Here is a 21,160-nt window from a genome sequence, read left to right as displayed (position 1 = left end):
GTGTCTTAATGTCGAAGGTAGGTCAAATAGAAGCATATGTTCTTTTGTGATGATTTCATCCAGTCATAGTGTACACTATCTATTCATTTACAGCTACATCAGATAATGTGAATGCGTCAACCGTCAAGATAGTCAAGTCAACAAACAAAACACAAGACATCCTGGTTACATGGAAGTCTCCAGAGAACCCAAATGGTGTCATCATCACATTCCAGATAGAATACAAGAAGATTTCTACTGCTGATGTAAGTAACTCAATGGCATCACATCAATCAAAGCATGATATATATTATGCTTATGCATAGTTCTTTCTGTCTCGGCTGAAGCATTGGCACCTAATGCCTTTGCTTTTGTAGCTAAGTTGTGGAATATTTCCTTTGATGTCTGATGAAAGGATTTTACGTTGTTGGGATAACTGAGTTGTACCTAATTGGCCACATTGCTGCCAATTCAATAATATCCCAATCAATTTTATTCTTGCATTACTGATACAAAGTATAAATCCAGTCACGTTACTTAAAACTTTTGAGTTCAAGTCTTGGTTAGGAAGCATAAGAGAACACACCAATTATATTTTTTTTAATTCAAATTTTTGTTATTTTTTCAAATTTCAGGTTGAGCCAACACGTATCTGTTTCACTCATAAGGAATATAGAAAATTAGGGGGCTACAAGTTTCAGCGACTCAACCCTGGGAATTATTCTTTTCGCATCAAAGCCACATCTCTGGCGGGGAATGGGTCATTCACACAGCCCTTCTTCTTTGTGGTGCCTGAACTTGATGGTGAGCAAAACAAGCTGACATTTATTGGATTTGTGTTGGATGTGCTAAGATTAGGAATATGATGGCATACTTCAATACAGTGACAATGGTTTTTGAGTTGTGTTATCCCGTCGAAAAAAGTGTATGTTACTTTCTTGAAGGTGAAAGTATTGATATGTGTGGTGCTAATGAAGTTTACATTTGAAACAGTTAAAGAAATGCTCTCTAAGTGCCTTATGAAGTTACTATGATTTTAGTATTTCCTTCTAATTTTGGAAACCAGTGAAGATCTGGGTTAGAATTGATCTTCAGTAACCCATACTTGTCGTAAGCGGAGACTAACAGGATTGAGTTGTCAGGCTCGCTAACTTGGTTGACACATGTCATCGTATCCTAATTTGTGAAGATTGATGCTCATGCTGTTGATCATTGTATTATCTGGTCTAGACTTGATTATTTACAGACTGTCGCCATATAGCTGGAATATTGCTTAGTGTGGCATAGAACTATGGTCACTCACTCACTCTAATTTGGGAAAATGTTGAACTGACTGTTATTTCATTTGTTTCTGGTTCTTTTGACAGTGCGGACAACAAACGAAGCCGTAATAGCTGCAGCAGTGATTGGAGTTTTGCTGGTCATCATTATCACAATCATTATTGTATGGTTTGTGGCCAAGAGCAAGTGAGTATCTCTTTTGCTGTCATTTGACTGAAAAAAGATCTTACATCAATATCTAAAATAAACAAAATTTCTTATGATAAAGGCAGGGAAGCATCGCTGCTCTTGATGGTTTCCCAATTTTGGTTATAGACATGTTACTGTAACGTATGGGTCGGGGAGGTTAACATAATCACTCCCTCACTCATGTTTTTATTACCACCTATATATCTACTTCTCTTGCTTTGATTTCCTGAGATCGTAGGTTATCACAGTTTGTGAAAACACAGCTTTAATGGAGGTCATATAAGTAGTGATACGTGCATAGGAATTGATGCCCTTTTGTAATAGAAACGAACATCAAACATCTTTTCCATATATTGTCCCAGGTTTGCAAAGGATCCTGATGTGACAACAATCTCCATGAATCCAGGATATGTTCCTTCAGCAGATGGTAATAATTGTATTTTTTGTTAATTTGGAAATATTAGATGATGTTTTGAATTTCTTCAGTGTGCGACTGTATTGTGTGTATATTTGTTGCATGCTGGAAGATTAATTTTGACAGTGTGAGTTGCAAAATTTCCAAAAGTTGCTAACTAATTGTGTGCTTGACTGTCCAGGGTCATATTAAACAAAAATCAACACATGTATACAACTGTATTTTTGTCTCCTTTTTTCTAGTTTACATAGCAGATGATTGGGAAATGAGTCGGGACAAAATCAAGCTTATTCGAGAACTGGGCCAGGGATCTTTTGGCATGGTGTATGAAGGTGTTGGCAAAGACATTGGTGGTTCCAGTGATGAAGTCAAGGTTGCTGTAAAGGTAACTGATACATATTCAAATGTTGCTTTTCATTTTACAATGTATGGTGAGAGGTAAAACAAGCCCTTTTCTAGCCAGATCTTCCATATGTTTCTTTGGAACATCGACCCATTCATACTATTAGTGAGTGTTTTCTGATCAAATGTAAAATGTTTTCCCACTTTGTTTCAGACTGTAAATGATAGTGCTGGCTGGCATGAGAGGATGATGTTTCTCAAAGAAGCATCTACTATGAAGTAAGTAATGCAAGCATTTTGCAAATACACATTAGGTTTTGTTGAGTGTGAAATCTATTTCATGCTAATCTGTGACATTTTGAGCCTATGTAATGTCATGTTTTGAATTAACAATCTTTGATTAGCCCTAAGTATGGACAGAGTTGTTTTTGCTGCATGGCACTAAATTGTTAAAGGAAGGGTGCTACTGATTTACAGCTCAGACCAGTAATGATGGCATCTGGCACAGTGACCAGTTCTCAAGGCATATAGCCTGAAGTTGTTCTGTGATTGTTATTTCGAAAATTTACAACCAGGCATTAATATGTGTGACATAAATGTAATTAACACAATATTTTTCAGGTCCTTTTCGTGCCATCATGTAGTGAGATTACTGGGTGTTGTGTCCAAGGGTCAACCTGCCCTTGTGATCATGGAATTGATGGGTCAAGGTGACCTCAAGAATTTTCTTCGATTGCATAGACCTGATGAAGAGGTAATACAAGTAACAAAATGTTATTGCCATATCCGCCTCTTTTTGTTTTCAAAACCATGTGGTGTTTGTACATAACAGATGCCATGTCGTGTATGTCTTCTTTCTGTCTTGGCAAGGGCAAGGGTCATACTCACAATCAAAGTGTGAATATGGCTTGAAAGAAAAAACTTAGTAGATGTGTTCTTTTTGGGGTGGCTGAGCTCTGAAAAGGTAGTATGTAACCTATGTATAAGGTCAAGGTCACAAAAAGTTATAATGGAAGTATGGTTGCCATTTTTTATTACATGCTTTTTCGGGTGTAGTTAGTCACATTCACCTTTCAATGAGCTTCATATACTATTGAATATCTGTTGATGGGATATAATGTTTCATGTATATTCTAGATAGCTTTGCAGTGCTCATGAAAAAATTGTCATTAGTATTTAAGGTTGAAGAGTAAGACCTTGAGAGTGATTGCAAAGTCTTACACTCCAAATTGTAGTATGTTCACTATAATTATAGAAGTTTTCATAACAGTTGGATGGAATTTGTTACACATGCAGCTTTCATAGGTCATTGATATATTGAGTGTCCTTCAATGAGTTCAAGGTCACTGGAACCCTGTGGATGTCATTCTTGAATGTGGTTTTGTGCATTGGGTGAGTGAGTGAGAGTTTAGTTTTACGCTGCGCTCAGCAATATTCCAGCTATATGGCAGTTTTGTGTATTGAACCAACCCATGTTTGTATCACAGTTTATTCCAAGCTTATGATTGCATTCAGAGATATGTGAGCATGTGATATGAATATGAAATTAAAGGGTTTTTTTCTCTCATTCAGTTAGCTACATGAATGAGACCTGTTTTTATATGGTCTTGTGTTAGGTATGTTTTTCCAAACCCAGAAGTGAAGCTGTTGAGCCAAAAGTACCTGGAACTTTCTAATAATGTCACTACATCCATGAGTGTATTAGTCTAGTATATAGTATGCAAGCATTTCACTTACCATAAGTTAGTGGTGTTACAAATACTTGGTGATTTTTTCAAAATGTCATTCTGCTGCTCGTTTCTGGTTGTAGATTGTATTTTCCAAGCGGCTGATATATTCTTATTCATATATTTCTTTTCTCAGGAAAACATGGGCAGATTACCACCAACTCTGAAACAGATTTTGCAAATGGCTGGTGAGATAGCTGATGGAATGGCTTACTTGGCTGACAAGAAATTTGTGCATCGTGATCTCGCAGCTCGGAACTGTATGGTTGCTGATGACAGGACTGTGAAAATTGGAGGTAAGAATTAAATGATAGTTGTCTTTGAAACTTGTCATTTATTATAGGGATGGAAGTTTATGAACAAAAAAGGCCACAGTTTAGCAAATAACAAATTTATATATTTTTTAGAGACTGATAATTATCATTGGAGAGGGGGGTTCATGAAAATGTGACGTAAGTATGGAGTGCTTGAGACATTGTTGCATATAATGATGGGGTCATAAAACCAATCCCTGCACACACATTGCTCCCCTAGAATAGATGACCAATTCTTTAAGATGATATATATATGTGATCATGTAGTGAATTGAAGGGGGAAAAGAATTGATTATAATTTTAGAGAAGTTGCTTGGTTTTGTTGTTAAAATCCCAAGGATCTACATTAAATTGTCAGTGGTAACTTCCAGCAGTGGTGTCATTCAACAATCATATTTAAGCATTGAATTGAATGTCATATTTTAGTCAAAATGTGTCCGACAAATGTAGGTGTGAAGTTGATGTTAATATTGATGATCCTAGCAACACCGTAGTGTTGTGAGTACAGCCCCAGGAGGGATTGTCTGATTTATATGTAACAAAACAAGGGGTTGCTTACCAGTGGGGATTTTTTCTCCAAAATTAACTGTTGACATAGTTGTTATTATTTGGCATGACATTTTACAGATTTCGGAATGACAAGAGACATATATGAGACTGACTACTACCGTAAAGGTGGGAAAGGCCTGCTCCCTGTCCGCTGGATGGCCCCTGAGTCCCTTAAAGATGGCATATTTACAACCATGTCAGACGTATGGTACGTTGGAAATTTTCGTGAATTGGTCAATGTTGATTGTGTTCCTTTTGTCTTCTTCAGAAGCATAAACATCTCTTCATGATGTCTACTTGATGATATACTAATTAAAACTTATTTACATTATTACTCTCACAATAATTTCAGAGACACGTGGCTGCTCATGTTTTCTTCTTTGATTTAACCAAAAGTGGTATTGTGTTAGCTGTAGATGGTCTGAACTATTGAACTTTTGATAAGGAGATTGAGATACTGCATTCATTACATCTTCTTGTTCTAATGACGTAAGTCAAGCAAATAAAGAAATAATATTGTATTATATCAAAAGTTAAGTACATATGGTACATTTAAGTTACAGTGATGTATGATTAGTGTTCTAATGATAAATATAGTTCTTGAACCTTTGAAACTGAAATGAATCGATTTATGAAACTTAAACTTCATCTCTGTAGCTTCTGTTGAGACATTATATGGTTACTCATTCCAGGTCGTATGGTGTTGTGTTGTGGGAGATGGCTACGCTGGCTGCTCAGCCTTATCAAGGACTGTCAAATGAGGAAGTATTAAAATATGTATCTGATGGTAGATATATGGAGAAACCGGATGGCTGCCCTGAAAAGATGTGAGTTGATGCATTTATTTACCATACAATTGAAAACAAAGTCATTATGTTCAGTCTGTTATATTTTTTTCACAATTATTTTGTAAATAAATGGGTGCATGTAGCCTTGTGTTAAAATCATTTCAGTGCTAAGTACGAATCATCACTTTGAATTCGTGTATATTTGCACTTTGATAATAGAAAGGACTATGTTCGGGCTATTTTCCTGAAAAATATACAAAAGGTATAGTATAGTATTTTTTAGGTAGTTGGGGAAACTCTGAATATATAACAAAGGAAAAATGTATTTCATTGATAAATTGGATAATATAGGGCTAGAAAAGAAATTGGCAAGTCTGAATACTAATCCCGCCTACTGATGGCACAGCTGTTGTTTGACTTGAATGCTAAATCATGATATCTGTTTCAGCTATGATCTGATGTGCCAGTGTTGGAGATATCGTTACAAGAAGCGTCCAACGTTCAAGGAAATTATTGAGCTGTTGGTACCTGATCTTGATCCCAATTTCAAAGATGTGTCATATTTCTTCAGTGATGAAAATAAAGTAGACGCTACTGAGTACAAAAACTTACAAGCGACAGAGGACCAAGAAGATTATGGAAATGTTGAATTCAATGAACAAAGTGATGATGAAATGGATATCAATGATGAGTCTCGGATACCTTTCATGTCAGCTGTTGAGACATCTAATCTGAATTCTGTAGAGATGCAGAGGTCGCCCTCCCGGCACCATCATAGAGACTCCTCCAATACCAGTCCATGTGAATGTGTGTTGTTAGAGGAAATGCCAAATGGACATCGAAACAGTACGTGCTCAAGTCCCAACAGTGGGGTAGGGTATAGTGATGGGAGCAAAGGAAGCAGTAAAAGTAGTAACAGTAGTTACACACAACTTAATGGAATTGCCAATGGACACATACATATGAGACTTCCAAGGACAACACCATGCTAGCATTGAATGTTGTATTGTTGAATAATATATCATTTCATGGGAAAATTACTTATTTTGCTGTACATAATGTTTTAGACCTACTCATGAAGTCATATCATTATCATCCTACCCTGTCACCCTAGTCTGATGATGGTGTGTGTCCCTCTGAAAGCATTGACACTAAAGGTGGGATAACAAAGAAAGCTTAAATGCAAGCCTGTGTCTCAGTAGTGGGCCGACTTACAGTTGCATGAGATTGTGTGGTAGTGTGTATGATTGAGTGAAGTTCAAGGCAGCTTACTACAACAGTAAAGAATCTCTCGCCATCATTTCAAGCGAGATGAGCAGTGGATGCAGAAGACCCTGTGTAGTTTAGTCAGGATTCTGGGCAACCTACAGCAAAGTTGGTCCAGTCTGAAGCTTGTCTAGTTCGAAGCTTGTCTGGAGAGTGTAAGGTTATGCCCTGATGGATATTTCCCACAAGAGTAACCCATTACAACAAAATTAACAGCTGAGATGTCCCTTGAGTTACTTGTACTGTCATTGGATACTGGCAAAAGTGTTAAGTCGATTAATGTTTCATTACCGATAATTGTTGAAATGTTTATTATGTTAACTGGATCAGATAATCTAATTACTGTGTAGTTAGAGACTGTGTAGTCATGTCATTTTCATAAGATTGGGTAAAATGACAACTTGTTTTGTTTTATCATGGTTATAGCATTATCTAACCAGTGGGTCTACCTCTGTAGTTTTGTCTTTATTGAACAGTGATGTTCACAGTTATAAGAAAACACATGTGGACGTTACTTTCTATGTTAAGCTGTATATGTGGTGTGATTCATTAATAAATCATGCATGAAGTGGTTAAGCCGACACAGCAACTTTAAACAGGACTATCCAAAGATCGTTTGGACCAAAGATCCAAGTGAAATTATGCCATAGTGTGCTGTCCGTCATGTTACTGTTGTAATCTGACCATGTCATCATCTGTTTCTGAAACTGGAATAGAATAATGCCAGGAATAGTGCTGATGAAAGAGGCTCATCAAGGTCAAGACCAACTTTTCACATGGCTGCAATATGAAAATGTTATGTTGGCTTATTAGTCAGGTGATTTTCATTAATCGTGGCAGTTACATCTAGAATAACACTTTGATGTATTGATCATTGGTTAATGAATTGATTACTAGCCATCTTGCCTTTTGTATATTTTAAGTTATTTCATCTCTTACACCTCCTTAGTTGGTTCTGAAAGTTTGCCTAAAATATGCATGTGAGCTACAGTGCCTGGTGACTTATTAACCGACATATTATCAATTGTGCAGACATGATGATAGCATGAATGAAATTTGTGATAATGATATGAATTGAAACTGATTAGCTTTGTATTTTTCTTTTTCTTGTATTTGTTATTTATGTGCATTATAAGTTAATTTATTGAACACAGACCATTTCACATGGGCCAGGGCAAGGAGCTGTAGCCAAGAGCATTGTGTATATATACCACGCATTTGCCATTACTCTCCTTTCTTGTTCTTGTTTGCATTTATGAAGAATTTTTAAGATAATGCTTACATACATTCTTATTGTTCATGAATATTTTCAGGTTGATGTTAAAAGGTTGAGCTTTCATAGGCAGTATCTTTACAAAGTGAAAGTGCTTGCTACCGTAACTCTAACTGTATTGTTTAGCACTTTTTGACTCTTTTTTTACCAGCTTTTATGTAACTTCTTAATACAACACACAAATGAAGTCCCTTTAGATTATTTCCTATATGTCTGTTTTATGACTGTTTTATCTTCTTAACAATGTTGCTGTATATATATGACACATTGTGTTCTCTTAACATATCATGAGTTTTAAGATTATTATTTCTATATTTATGTCTAAAGATTTTAATGAGACAATTTAAGTTTGGTCATCTGTACCAAGTCACTTTCTTTGCAAAGGTTTTTCTAAAATATGACACATGTACATGTATTGGGTATTATACATGTTGAGAGTATCATGTTCAAAATATTTAACAATTTATATTCATGATCATAAGGTGTAAAATTATTGTTAAATATTCAGAGAAATATGTTGGGAAGATGATACAATCATGTAATCAGAACACTGTTGATTATCAGAAGTTATTTGTAGCATTTATGAAAACATTTAGAAAGATCATATTTTTATATAAATATTAAGAATAATCATGTTTCATAATTCCTGTATGAGGAAATGCATACAATTGTTAAAAGTGAATTGAACAAAAGTAGCTTTTATTCAAACTTGCAGTCGAAAAGGGCCATTAGTGCCAAATTTAATATGTAATTCCCTAAGTGACAATTGCTAAGTCTTTTGGTCTGTATAATGGATTCTGTGATAGAAAGAGGTGCCATGTTTAAGTAACATTGCCTCAGGTGCATTCAGTAACCATTAACCTCACTGATTATTTCAAATGTGTAGTTGTCCGTGTATTATCAGAATTGTTAGTAATTTTCTCTTTCATTCTGCTTTCAAGTTTGTATGCTATTGTGCCCATTCAACAAAATGCTACTGAAGTGTGAGTGATTGTCTTCACCTTGTTAACAATGCAAAATCACAAGTTGAGACTAAGTCATATGTACATAAGTATATACAGGTATTTCTATTCAATATTGGCTTTATTGTGAGTGATGTTTCATCCAGTTTCAGTCTCTCATTTGAATCATTAGTATATTTAATAACTTACGTGTCTAATCCAAGCCAATCTTGATATATCTCGATTGATATCGAATAAAAGGTATCATTTTTCTCTGAAGAATGTATTTCATATTTTGATCTTCCTCAAGGGTATGTTGTTTGATAATGAAAGACACCCTTAGATACAGTTGGTTGATAAATACATAAATTTGTCATCTGTCTTGATCATGACATAGGACTTTTAATGCATGCTCATAGTAATAGAATATATTTTGGCTGGTACGTGTTGGTCATGAATAGCACTGGATGGTCCTCATACTCTCAGCCACTGTTTCGCCTGTACTGACTTCATTTCTTACAGGCTGCCATGATATATGTCACTTAAAACGAGTTTAGGATCACTTGATTCTTTCCTGACAGATTAACTGTAGTAAAAATGAAGAATGATGTGATCTTTGACTTGTTTTAAGTAGTATAGCTGAAATATCGCTTATTTTGATGTGTATACAGGAGACAGATAACTTAACCAAATTTAAGCTTTGTATGACCTCATGCATGACTGCCCTGACAGTTTACTTCAATATCAATGATGATACTGGAAATATTTGTAGTTTTTAACTAATTGTATATAGCAATGAAATCATCAGGTAGCTTGTTCTTCTGCCTTATGAGAGACTGATGCTAGTTCTGGATACTCCCTCCTCCTCCACTGCTTCAGTTAGAACAGGCTAGGGGGCAATCCAAGTTTTAACTCTGTGATTACGTTTTAGTGATTATTATCATCATTATTATGTCTGTTTTATCAGTTCATTCACCCCAGAGACATACAAGACCAGCCAAAATTTGTGCTTCAAATCAATGCAATATTAATGAACATATCAGTCACTTTATCTGAACCAATTTGTTTATGAGCTGCTTTGTCTTCCATAGTGCAAGGAACAGTATTCATGTTTCATTTTCAAGATTGTGATTAATCAATCTTGACTCTTATCCATTACATATAGTTTCTGTCATTCCTTCATAACCTAATCATGGACTTAACATAAGGAAACAGAAAATCTCATTTCATAGTATTGTTTGTCATCTGCTCAAATCAAAATTGCTGGCAGACAGAAATTTTTGTTCGGAAATGCTTACACCTCCGACAAGTGATTGTTGTCATAATTTCATATAAGAGAAGTTACAAACCTTGTCAATATATTGGGATCTTTTATCAAAACATCTCTTGAGTTTGTTGTAAAGCAAACAAAAGCATGATAAAAGATTTGGTTTTATTTTCATATTACTTTCTCATGACATGACCTGGTATACCTTAGACATTTACTGTGATGTTTGCCCCTTAACCTCGAAAGCTGAAGTAGGTGCTTGCTGTATTACATCATCCATGCCAGTGTTGTGTTGTATAGTGATGTTATTGTACATGCTGTAAATTCTTAATACTGCCTTGTTGCTTGAATATGGCTCCCAATTCATGTCAAATGGAGGTTGCCGAAATGAGAAAGATTTTGTAGTCTGCCTATGTACATACACCAATGTAATTATGTGCATATTAAATGTAAATAAACTTGGAAATACTTGCCATTTCTCAGTGTGTTTATTTAGTAGTCATTTGTTTTTGGCTGAACCAATCTGTTGTTGTGGAATGAATTCACAATGCCTTTTAGAAAGTGTTCAAATGTAACAAATAAATCCGGCACCGAGTCGCAAGGACATGGAGAGTTTGGGGGTCGAATCCTTGATGGTTCTCACCCTCCAAAAGTACTAGAATCTGTACTTTACTGCGAAAGTGTGATCCTAAATATAATGTATGTTACATTTTGATGCTTTCTAAGTAGCATTGTGCATTCATTGCGTTTAGCCATGGGAACCATCACAACGTACAGTTGTCATAGGCGTACCTTTAGTATGTGACCTCGATTACCAGTTATTAAACTACCATTTTGTGGAAGCTGCAATGGCCTAGTGGTGTAGAGCACTGACGTTTGGTGTGCTTAATGTGACAGCTGATATTGATGCTTGGTATTGGTAGAGTAGCCATGGGTTTAAAAAGCATATCAACATGACAAAAAACATATAGATAACTAACATCTATTGAAAGTGCTAAGACAATTCTTGTGTAACAGAAAGTCTTGCTTGTATTCTAAATTCAAGCCTGCTGCCCAAACCCCATTGACTTGTTGCCAAGTAACCATATGAGAAATGTTGAATGCATCAGACCTATAAATTATGCCAAGTATACTCCTCACAAAAAGTTAAGCAACACAAATTTTTAGTCTCATTACATTTTCACTTATTGAAATTGCAAATCATGGAATGATGCAATGGAAAGGTGAAACGTATTGACACGATTAACAAAATGAAATGAAATGGTATTGAGCAATTATCATCAAAAGCATGTACCCGTGAAACAGTCGTGCAAAATGTGCTGCATTGATGGAGCAAAATGTTAACATTGAGGTTCAAGTCAGTTTTGGACAGTGAAGCAGTGTTCAGTAACGCGTATGACCACCATGAGCACAAATGTAAGCTTCTGCAGGTCTTTTCATTGACCAAATGAGCCTTTAAAGTTGCCGTTGTGGAATGTTCTGCCATTCTCTCTGTAACGCCTGCTCAAGGTCATCCAGAGTCTGGGGGTGAACATGGAGACTGTAAACACAACTTCCAATAATGCCCCAAGCATGTTTAATGGGATTATGATCAGGTGACCTTGCAGGCCAGTCCATATGTGTGATGTTGTTGATCTAAACATCATTAACAACTCTTTCTCGGGCATTATCATCCATAAAATTGAAGTCTGGACCCACTTGTTGTAGCAGAGGAATGATTACAGGTAGGTTTACACCGATCAGGGTGCATGTGTGAAGAATGGAGAACATTCATGCCACACATGTTGCAGGTTCTTTCTGAGGGTGGTTGTGTTCGGGTGATGTCAATGTTATGAGATAATTCAATTTGACATTCACTAAAGGTTATGTATTCCTTGAATATTTACCTTTCAGTAACGTGTCGGCAAAAAAACGTTAACGAGATTGATGATGATATTACACTGAAAATGCTTGTCGCTTAATTTTTTGTGAAGAGTATATGATAGGCTTTTAATTACCTCCCAGTATATTATCACAAAAGAGGTAAAACTATTGCAAAATATCTACTAAAGATCTTTTGATATGGAATTTAGACACTTGGAGATTTTTTTGTTTTTGTTTTCATTAACTGTTTCAAATTGATGTTACTGCAAAGTTTCTTGACATCCTTGTGAAATATCAACATGGCCAAGGGTGAATTCTTTGGGCAATTGTCATAAGGTCAAAGTCACAAGTCTCACAAACACAGGAGTAGTAACATATTCTAAAAAGAATATTAAAGTATTTCTTGTTGGATTTATAAAATATGTCTTTTTCTATAATGGCCCCCTACTTCGATAAAGTTGAGTTTAAGGAGAGTACCTAGTGTTTACTTGGGGGTGCAGTGGGCGAGCGATCTAAGGCGCCAGGCTAGAGATCCAGCAAGCTTAAGGTGCCACGATCAAGCCAACCTGTGACCGGGTGTAAAAACCTTGGAGGCAACTTTCTGTGGAGTCTCTTTCAGTGTTGTCACAACCCCTAGTGTACAATACACAACCCATGAATCTGTTGGTAAATGACCAGATGGTGGCCACATGAATATCTGCCGAAACACCAAGTTGTGGGTACATCAAAGTGCAGTAAACTTGGACAAAGTACTGTGACTATGTGTCCCAGTCGCTTAAGCTGGCAAGTTGCTTAAGCTGCATTGGGACAATGCCATGCCCATGTATGCTTTCCTGACGGAGCAAAATCTCCGAGATCAATTCTGGCGGCTTAAAAATCTCATGCCCCGTGAGCCAGTTCAACCCACAACTGGTGCCCGTCAGGAACCTTTGCATGAGCAGAATGCTCAAGTGGCAGCAGATCCAAAACTTTTAATGGATGTCCGCGTGAACCTCTCTCTTCCCGAAACAAACCCTTCTGGCATAGAGCCAACTGGCCCCCCGAAATTTCTGCTTCTCATTCTTCTTCTTCTTAGTTGCAGATCTTTCTGAGAACCCTGTTTATATTCTGTTTAACACTATTTATGAGGAAATTTGTGGTTTACCTTTGAAAAATCGGAGGCCAATTAAACAACTAAACGTTTCTTTTCCCAAAAATGAAATTGATTTATTAAATGGAGCTATTTCATTGAAACTTTCTGCGGACTGTTCATTACATGAAGTGAATTGTTGTGTCTGTGCCGCCACTCGAATTTTGGAGGAACTTCACTCAGTTTCTAAGGAAAAAACACCTAATTCTAAGAACAAGACATCAAAAGAAAAACCGGTTTCAAGTAAAACTTACTGAAACTAGAAGAAACATTTGCTGGATAGAGCTGTGCCTTTAAATAAGATCATCAGGGAATCCCATGTCTAAACGACAAAAGTCAATTTGGAGAAAATTAAAATTACAGTATAAGACAAGAGAAAAGGTACTTCTCCAAATTGTCGATTCCCTCAAGGCCAAAATAAAGGTTTGGACTGAAAGAAAGAAAAAATGGGAAAAGAAACACAAATTCATCAAACAGAATAAACTTTTTAGAAATAATGAAAAACACTTCTACAGGCAACTGAAAACAAACGGTGATGGTGAGCATGATAAACGGCCTCCCATGGATGCCAATGAAAGGTTCTGGCAACAGTTGTGGTCTGTACCCGGAGACTGTAACCTGGAGGCACCATGGGTCCGTGATTATGACCATGCAATGCATGAGAAAATAACTAGGTCGTTTGTCTGTTACATCTCACCAGATTGCCTGAAAAGAGTTATCAAAAAGTCCAAATCTAATACAGCTCCAGGGCCTCATGGCATTTGAAACCAGTACTGGAAACTATGTCCCTGTGTCCAAACACCATTACTTCACTGCTTCAATACTCTCGTGGACACAGGTGATGTTCCTCCATGGTTCTGCAAAGGTTGCACAATACTCCTTCCCAAAAAAGGAGACCTGACTGATCCCAAAAACTTCCGCCCCATCACATGTTTGCATACACAATACAAAATCTTCACAGGGTGTTTGACAAACCTCGTGTCATCTTACTGCTCTTCCAATGATATAATTTACAGGGAGCAGAAGGGAGCAAGAAAGGGATGTTGGGGGTGCAAGGATCAACTTCTTGTACAGAAAATAATTTTGGAAGAGGCTAAAACATATCACCGCAACCTCTCCATGTGCTGGATTGACTACAAGAAAGCATACAACTTTGTCCCTCATGAATAGATTCTGAAGTCTCTTCATTGTATTGACCTCCCGGAGCGAATACTTGATTTACTCAAGTCTCTAAAAAGCAGGTTCTCCTTGTCAAGTCCTTTTCTAATGATATTGGCATGACATTTGGACTCGACAAATGTAATTAATACTCTTCATTTGACTGACTGACTGACTGAGTTTGGTTTTACGCCGCTTTTAGCAATATTCCAGCAACATCACTGCGGGGGACACCAGAAATGGGCTTCACACATTGTGCCCATGTGGGGATTCGAACCAGGGTCTTCGGCGTGACGAGCCAACGTTTGAACCATTAGGCTACCCCACCGCCCCCTCTTCATTTGAAATGTGGCAAGGTAGTTAATGGTGGATCGGTCAAGTTACAGGGGGGAGGAGTTTTTGAGCATCTCGTGGAAGATCAGGCCTACGCCTATGTTGGAATGCAAGTTTGAGACAAGCTCCAGAGTGCCCAAATTCAAGACAAACTTCGGGCCGAGTACAAATCTGGGAAAATCCAAGAAAATCTGGAGCTCAGAACTAAATGCTCGAAACAAGGTCAAAGCCACCAATACTTTTGCTGTGCCAGTCCTTTCCTATTCCTTTGTAGTAGTTGATTGGACAAAACAAGACATCCAGAGTCTTGACCGCCTGACCAGAAGGATCATGTCTGATAACAGAGCCCACCACCCTTGTTCCTCTCTTAACCGTTTATATATGCCAATCAATTCTGGAGGTCAGGGTTTGATTAATGTGGAGGCTCTTCATGATAGAATTTTATTGTGTACTTTTGCACAAATTTATTTATCGGATGATCCTCTGGTGATGCATGTCAAAACTCATGATGAAAGCAAGGAATTCCACAGTTATTTTAAGCGTGCCAAGGTTGTTTGACAGAATCTGAAATTTGAGGTTGACTTTGCTGATGGCGACGTACTGCTGGATGGTACAGCGATGGGAGTAAACCAGGTGAAGTCCTTCACCAAGTCTGCCCAGAGTCGGTCTTTTGTGGAGAACCTTTCTAAGAAGCCATTGCATCGTGTGTGTACATGCAGTGTGTGGAACAGAATAGCAATCCCACCGACTCCTTCGCCTGGATGAAGTTGGCTGGTCTCAAATGTGAAACTGAGGGCTTCTTTTTTGCTGCCCCGGACCAGTCACTTCCCACTGGCAATCGCCTAAATGTGATTCTTAAAGAGAATATTAACATGAAATGTCGACTTTGCAATGAATTCACAGAGACTGTCCAACACCTTGTCAGTGGATTCCCTTCCTTGGCACAAACAGCATATCTTAAAGGTCACATGCAACCAAAAAATCAAACATAATTAAAACACAATTATCACTTATTCATGACATATAATATACATTGCTGGTTATGAAAACAAAATAAAAGCGTACAATCGCAAATCAAAAGTGCAATATTGTGTACTTGGGTTTACTTCCCAAGAAACGAAGCAGCCGGATACCGAACCCTGTCAGAGCTGGTGGGTGTGCACTCAAGCAGCAGATGCCCTCACAGGATACATTTTGCAATCAACAGAACCCATGTCAGAGCGTGTGGGTGTGCACTCAAGTGTAACGGTGATCTGGTTCATTTTTCCATGTTGATTCCAAATTACAGATGCCCTCACTGCAGCAATGCTCATTGTGTGTGTATATATAGAGATGTTGGGTTTTGTAAATACATGCTCATTTTTGTGTATAACATTTTGCAATCAACAGACATCATAACATGTCATGTGTTCAAGTATCACACCTGCCTGTCTGTGTAATTACATAATGTGACAGAGACCAAGTAACTCGGGCCATAAATCAATGCGTTTTGTTTATGGTGCATAGCCTGATTGGTGTTAAGTTCAAATTGCATGTGGTCAGTGATGCAGTTGTGTATTGAATATTGTCATTCCCAGACAGGCAGGCAGACACCCAGGTGTCAATAAAACAAGACATTGAGTTTTGTCTGTGACAACGACATATCTATATCACAGTTAGAAATTCTGTGAACGCTAAATAATGACATTGCTTTTAAGTATCGAACTGAGAAAGTGACTCGGTAAGAAGAACTTGTGGTGAAATAGACAAATGAAATTATATAAACAGTTTATTTACTGTCATAACATATAAAAGCTCACTTCTGTGAGATATCAACAAAACATTAGGAAAAATAGCTCACACCAAAGCCTTCACCGAATATTCACCGACAGCCAGCTTCCAAGTTTCAGCTGAACCTATTTCACTGCGCGACGCACTATGAGCGCAGCCCAGCTGTTGAAACCAGTTTTCCCCAGAAAAGTCTGGGGAAAATTAGTGAATCGTTTGAACTCCGATTTCGCGTGTTTTTTTTCATCGCGTTATTTTTTAACTTTATAAGTTGAATTTGCATTTTTTATGATTTGTTTCGGTAAGTCCATACCGAAAGATATCAGAATCTGCAAAGTTGTATTTTACGTTGCATGTGATCTTTAAACGACATGATGGCTTGTTGCTTTTACTACCGTCTCTGACATGCCTGTGGCTTTGACTCCGAGGTCCATCCATGGTACGACCCTGAACATGCTCAGGGTGTCATGGAAAATGATGCTTTCAAACTTTTCTGGAATAGGCCCATATATTGCCTGAGAAGAATTCCAGCCAACAAACCTGACCTTGTCTTTTTGATAAAGCCAATGAATTTATATCATTGAATTTCTGTCCCTTTTGACACCAATGTGATTGGCAAGATTCAGGAAAAGCATACTAAGTATGCGGACATCGCCCTTTGAAATGTCTCGCTTGCATCCCAAGAACACTGTCGTCAGGCTCCCCATTGTTCTCGGTGCCCTTAGTTTTGGTGCCTCCTGATCTCTTGGCGCAGATCAGGAGAGTGCCCGGGTTCTCCACCGTGAGTACAGCCCTTCTGACACACTGGGTAATGCAGAAGGCTGCAGTGTTGGGGAGCCTTCATATTCTCCAGAAAGTTCTTGGTGGGTTCGACTAGGCAGCATTTCCTGGGAGAAGTCCCATTCGCTGTCTTGGCTGCGTGTAGAGGGGGCAAGGGCCCTGAGCTGATGATGAGCCTTACCAGCCTGACTGTGCCAGGATCACCCGAACCCTCTCTGCTGCATTTTCATCTTTATTCTGTAAAATATAATAATAAATAATACTAAAGGTCTACAACAAACCACCGTGAGGTGAATATGATACATATCACGAATATCAGGCAATGAATAGGAATATTGGGTCATGAGCATAATAACAAGTCAGCTGCTGAAGTTTTAGTCATCATATTCAGTGAAACAATAACAAAATGAATTCATTGACTCATTTTCAACATGTTGACATTGTTAATTTATCATGACAAAGACCTGTGAGCACATCACATTCAAATTAAAAATAAGTGTATTGACTATTATCCTGTCTCATATACATGTACTCCATTTTGAATATCTTTTTCTTTGACCTAGATTCAAGGAAAAACACATAATGTTTTTTAATTCCAGTGATCATGACTAACGAATGAATTCATGGAAGGTTACTGTTTGATTCACTGAATATGCAAGTGAACAGTAACAACACTAGAGTTTACTGCTGGAAGAACATGGTATTATCATTGTTCATTTCAGGGACACCGTCTGTTGCATGCATGGAACCTGGTTTGTATCTCAAGAAGCCCTACCACAATAATTTTGCAATCTTCCATGTTAAAACCAAAAGTGGTTAGGTCATTCACCTTTTATTTGTCCAGTCCTTAGATTTGGTAGTAAGTAGCATCATATGAAGTTATTATGGTCTTTGTTTGTGGTCAAGGCCTGGCAGTGGTGTTTGCAGGCTGGAAATGCACTGCTGGTATTTGAGGGGCTACTCTAGTCTGTCTCACAGTCCCTGAACCATATTATTTTCCCTACAGCTCTAAATGAAGCAGGTTCAATTTAAATGGGTGTATTTGTTACAATCAAACTCTCAAACTTTCTGAGAAGGGGGTGGGTGGGTGTTGCGCACTATTGAGAATGGGGGGAAGGGGGATGCACACTTCATTTTCACCAGAGTTTCAATGGTCATTTATTAAACATTTATTACATGACAAGCATGGGTTGCTGAAGATCAGTTCTAACCTGGAGTCCTTTGATCAATAAGTGTCTGTTACATCTGACATCCAACAACACATGGGTAAGATTCTGTTTATCATCCAACATTAATCTTGCTACATATTCAGTTAGTAAACAATCATAACTCATGCTGAGTATTAAAGTACTGCTTACCAGCTTCAGTACCGGAGAGATTTATATAGTCATAATTATGTCATGATAACGTGCTACATCAAGGATAAATCTCCTGGAAAATACTGCTTGATCTTCCCAAGGCAGTTTTGGATGATAGTTAACTGCTGTCATGTGACAAGTCAAATGTGTAGGTCATTTTGAGTTTCAATCACTAGCTTTCAGGGGTTTTTTTCTCCAGAATTTGACCCCACTGATGCTGGTTGGATTTGTCTCATCGCATTATTCTTCCATGAACTCAGATTGGCCATCAGGAATTTCAGATTTTATGGAAAGATTGAAGTCAAGGTCAAGGTCAAGAAATAGTCAGGTTTTTGCTAAACTACAAATGTTCATGCATTTATTACAACACTGGGCAAGTACCATCTAAGGATGGAATGCTGCTTTGAAAATGTTTGCACAAATAAGTCAAAGGTCAAGGTCAGTGTTCAGGCATTTAAAGGACAATCTTATATCATTGTCAGGTTGAGAGAAATGGTCACCGGGCATGTTAGTGCCTTAACAAATTCTACCCTGTCTAATGTTGGTGCTATGTCATTTAATCCTTATGTCATCTTTGTGGTCATTTTGTAACATGGATATACCATTCATTTCCTGTTACTGTAGCATTTTACATGTATAATCCTGAAATTTGGTCAATGTTGGATATTTTTACATATGACTGCCATAGATTGAAATATATATGTACATCCTCTTGGGTCAAGGATTAGTCTGTCACACAGTCCCTGAGCCACGTTATTTTTCCTCGTGTTTAGCCCTCCCTGCAATGCTAAAGCCCTAAATGAAGCAAGTCTAGATTTCCTCATTCTCTTCCCACAGAGGTTACTCCTGTCATATCTTCCTACGTAACCTCTGTTCTAATACGGCCCTTTCATGGTGTGAGCGTTCAAGACTCGTGATTGGAGACAATCAGATTTAGTTGTGCAATCAGCAACGTTGTTTCAAAAGTGATCATTCGCAAGGCCTCGGTAATTTCCGTATGCTTCGAGAAAACTAAACTTCTTCCCCTGCGCGATGCGCAAACGTTTCTTCTAGACAGAACTCAGTTATGTTATGGCGGATCAGTGGCGTCTCCATCGCCCTCGTTGACAACGGACAAACTAGCCATTAAACGTCTTGTGTGTAACATCAACACAAGTCCCCGGCAGATGGGGGATATTTGTGGCCCCACATTTGCTTGTGTTAGTCAAGTTGAATCTAAGTCGATGTAACAGGTGTTCTGATTGGATAGAAAGAAGGGAGATAATTTGTGTTGCGATCTTTTGCCGCTAGGGGATTTTACGAGAACCGGGAAATATGGCCGTATTAGAACAGAGGTTACGTAGGAAGATATGACAGGAGTAACCTCTGTGGGAAGAGAATGAGATTTCCTCAGCCCACCTGACTGGCGCTCCTTTTGAATTTATATGGGCTTCTTTGTTGGTTTCAAAATTATATGTATTAAGAGACTAAGCGTTAGTCTAGTCAAGGAAGTCAGAATTCATATTTTGAAACCATGGGATATTGTATTTCTTTACATAGGAGGGGCGTCCCAAAAGTAGTTGGCCTCACCTAGAAAATTATACAAATGCAGCTGTTTTTACGTTTTATTTTTGTACATATTATCTGTCAACCTCAAGCAAATTGCTTTTGCCATGTTCCAGCCTCACGATCCCCGTTTCGTTTGACTTTTTATCTTGGTACACCCAAATAACGCAAAATCTGCAATAAATGCATCACAAACTTCAGGAAACAAAATATGAAAGAAACATTTTGTGTGTTTGAGATAGGCAGAAGTCCTCTGCAATTTTTAGAGAAATATTATACTCCATGGTGTTGTGATGACTAATATCCCGTTAACCACATTACCCACATAAGTGAAATTTTGGATATGACTTTGCCAATGATTCCTTCAAAATAAAATGGAAGCTTTTCTAACATTGGACATTGAGAATATAGTTAGGCCGACTACTTTTGGAATTCCCCTCATAATTCAAGACAATTTGTCGATGACTAATAAGACATAAACACTTATTACTATACCTGTCCAGGTTCTGTCCCACAAATTAGTTGTTTGTTTCTCAGTTATCTTCTTTGCCTGTTTGTTGTTTAATGCAATTTTTCAGGCTGTGTGACAGCGGTCAGTAAATAATCGAGTCTGGGACACACAAAGCTGTGATTAAAAAAAAATATTGTGCAAATGGGAAGTGATGACACAAACCAACCATGTCGGAGGTTGAATCCCTGATCCTGTTAACAAAGTCTAACCTGGATGTTCATTGGTTTTCATTCTGCTCTTGGCAGATCATTCTTTGTTTCATGGCTATTATTAGATTCCTACTCAAAATACAACTCAATTAGTGCTTAATTGTGTACCTATGATATACCAATGAAGATTCGGGTTAGAATTGGTCTTCAGCAACCCATGCATGTTGTTAAAGGCA

At 37.8% G+C, this 21,160-nt stretch overlaps 1 protein-coding gene across 1 annotated transcript in view; it reads left to right on the top strand.

Annotated features, from left to right (window-relative positions):
- Positions 1–10,802, top strand: part of LOC124255463 (putative molluscan insulin-related peptide(s) receptor) — a 50,317-nt gene extending 39,515 nt beyond the window's left edge. The window contains exons 15-25 of the mRNA XM_046689381.1: positions 94–245; positions 615–783; positions 1,347–1,446; positions 1,812–1,876; positions 2,107–2,249; positions 2,421–2,485; positions 2,828–2,960; positions 4,070–4,229; positions 4,875–5,004; positions 5,489–5,623; positions 6,033–10,802. Of these exons, the coding sequence (XP_046545337.1) occupies positions 94–245; positions 615–783; positions 1,347–1,446; positions 1,812–1,876; positions 2,107–2,249; positions 2,421–2,485; positions 2,828–2,960; positions 4,070–4,229; positions 4,875–5,004; positions 5,489–5,623; positions 6,033–6,576 (1,796 nt within the window). The 3' untranslated portion in view covers positions 6,577–10,802. The remainder of the gene's footprint in view (positions 1–93; positions 246–614; positions 784–1,346; positions 1,447–1,811; positions 1,877–2,106; positions 2,250–2,420; positions 2,486–2,827; positions 2,961–4,069; positions 4,230–4,874; positions 5,005–5,488; positions 5,624–6,032) is intronic.
- Positions 10,803–21,160: the final 10,358 nt, after the last annotated feature.

The sequence above is a fragment of the Haliotis rubra genome, unplaced genomic scaffold, assembly GCF_003918875.1.
Source record: "Haliotis rubra isolate DU_JTF1 unplaced genomic scaffold, ASM391887v1 Scf60, whole genome shotgun sequence".
Lineage (NCBI taxonomy): Eukaryota > Metazoa > Mollusca > Gastropoda > Lepetellida > Haliotidae > Haliotis > Haliotis rubra.
Note: the sequence above shows the minus strand (reverse complement) of the source record. Positions and strands in the feature narration are given on the sequence as shown.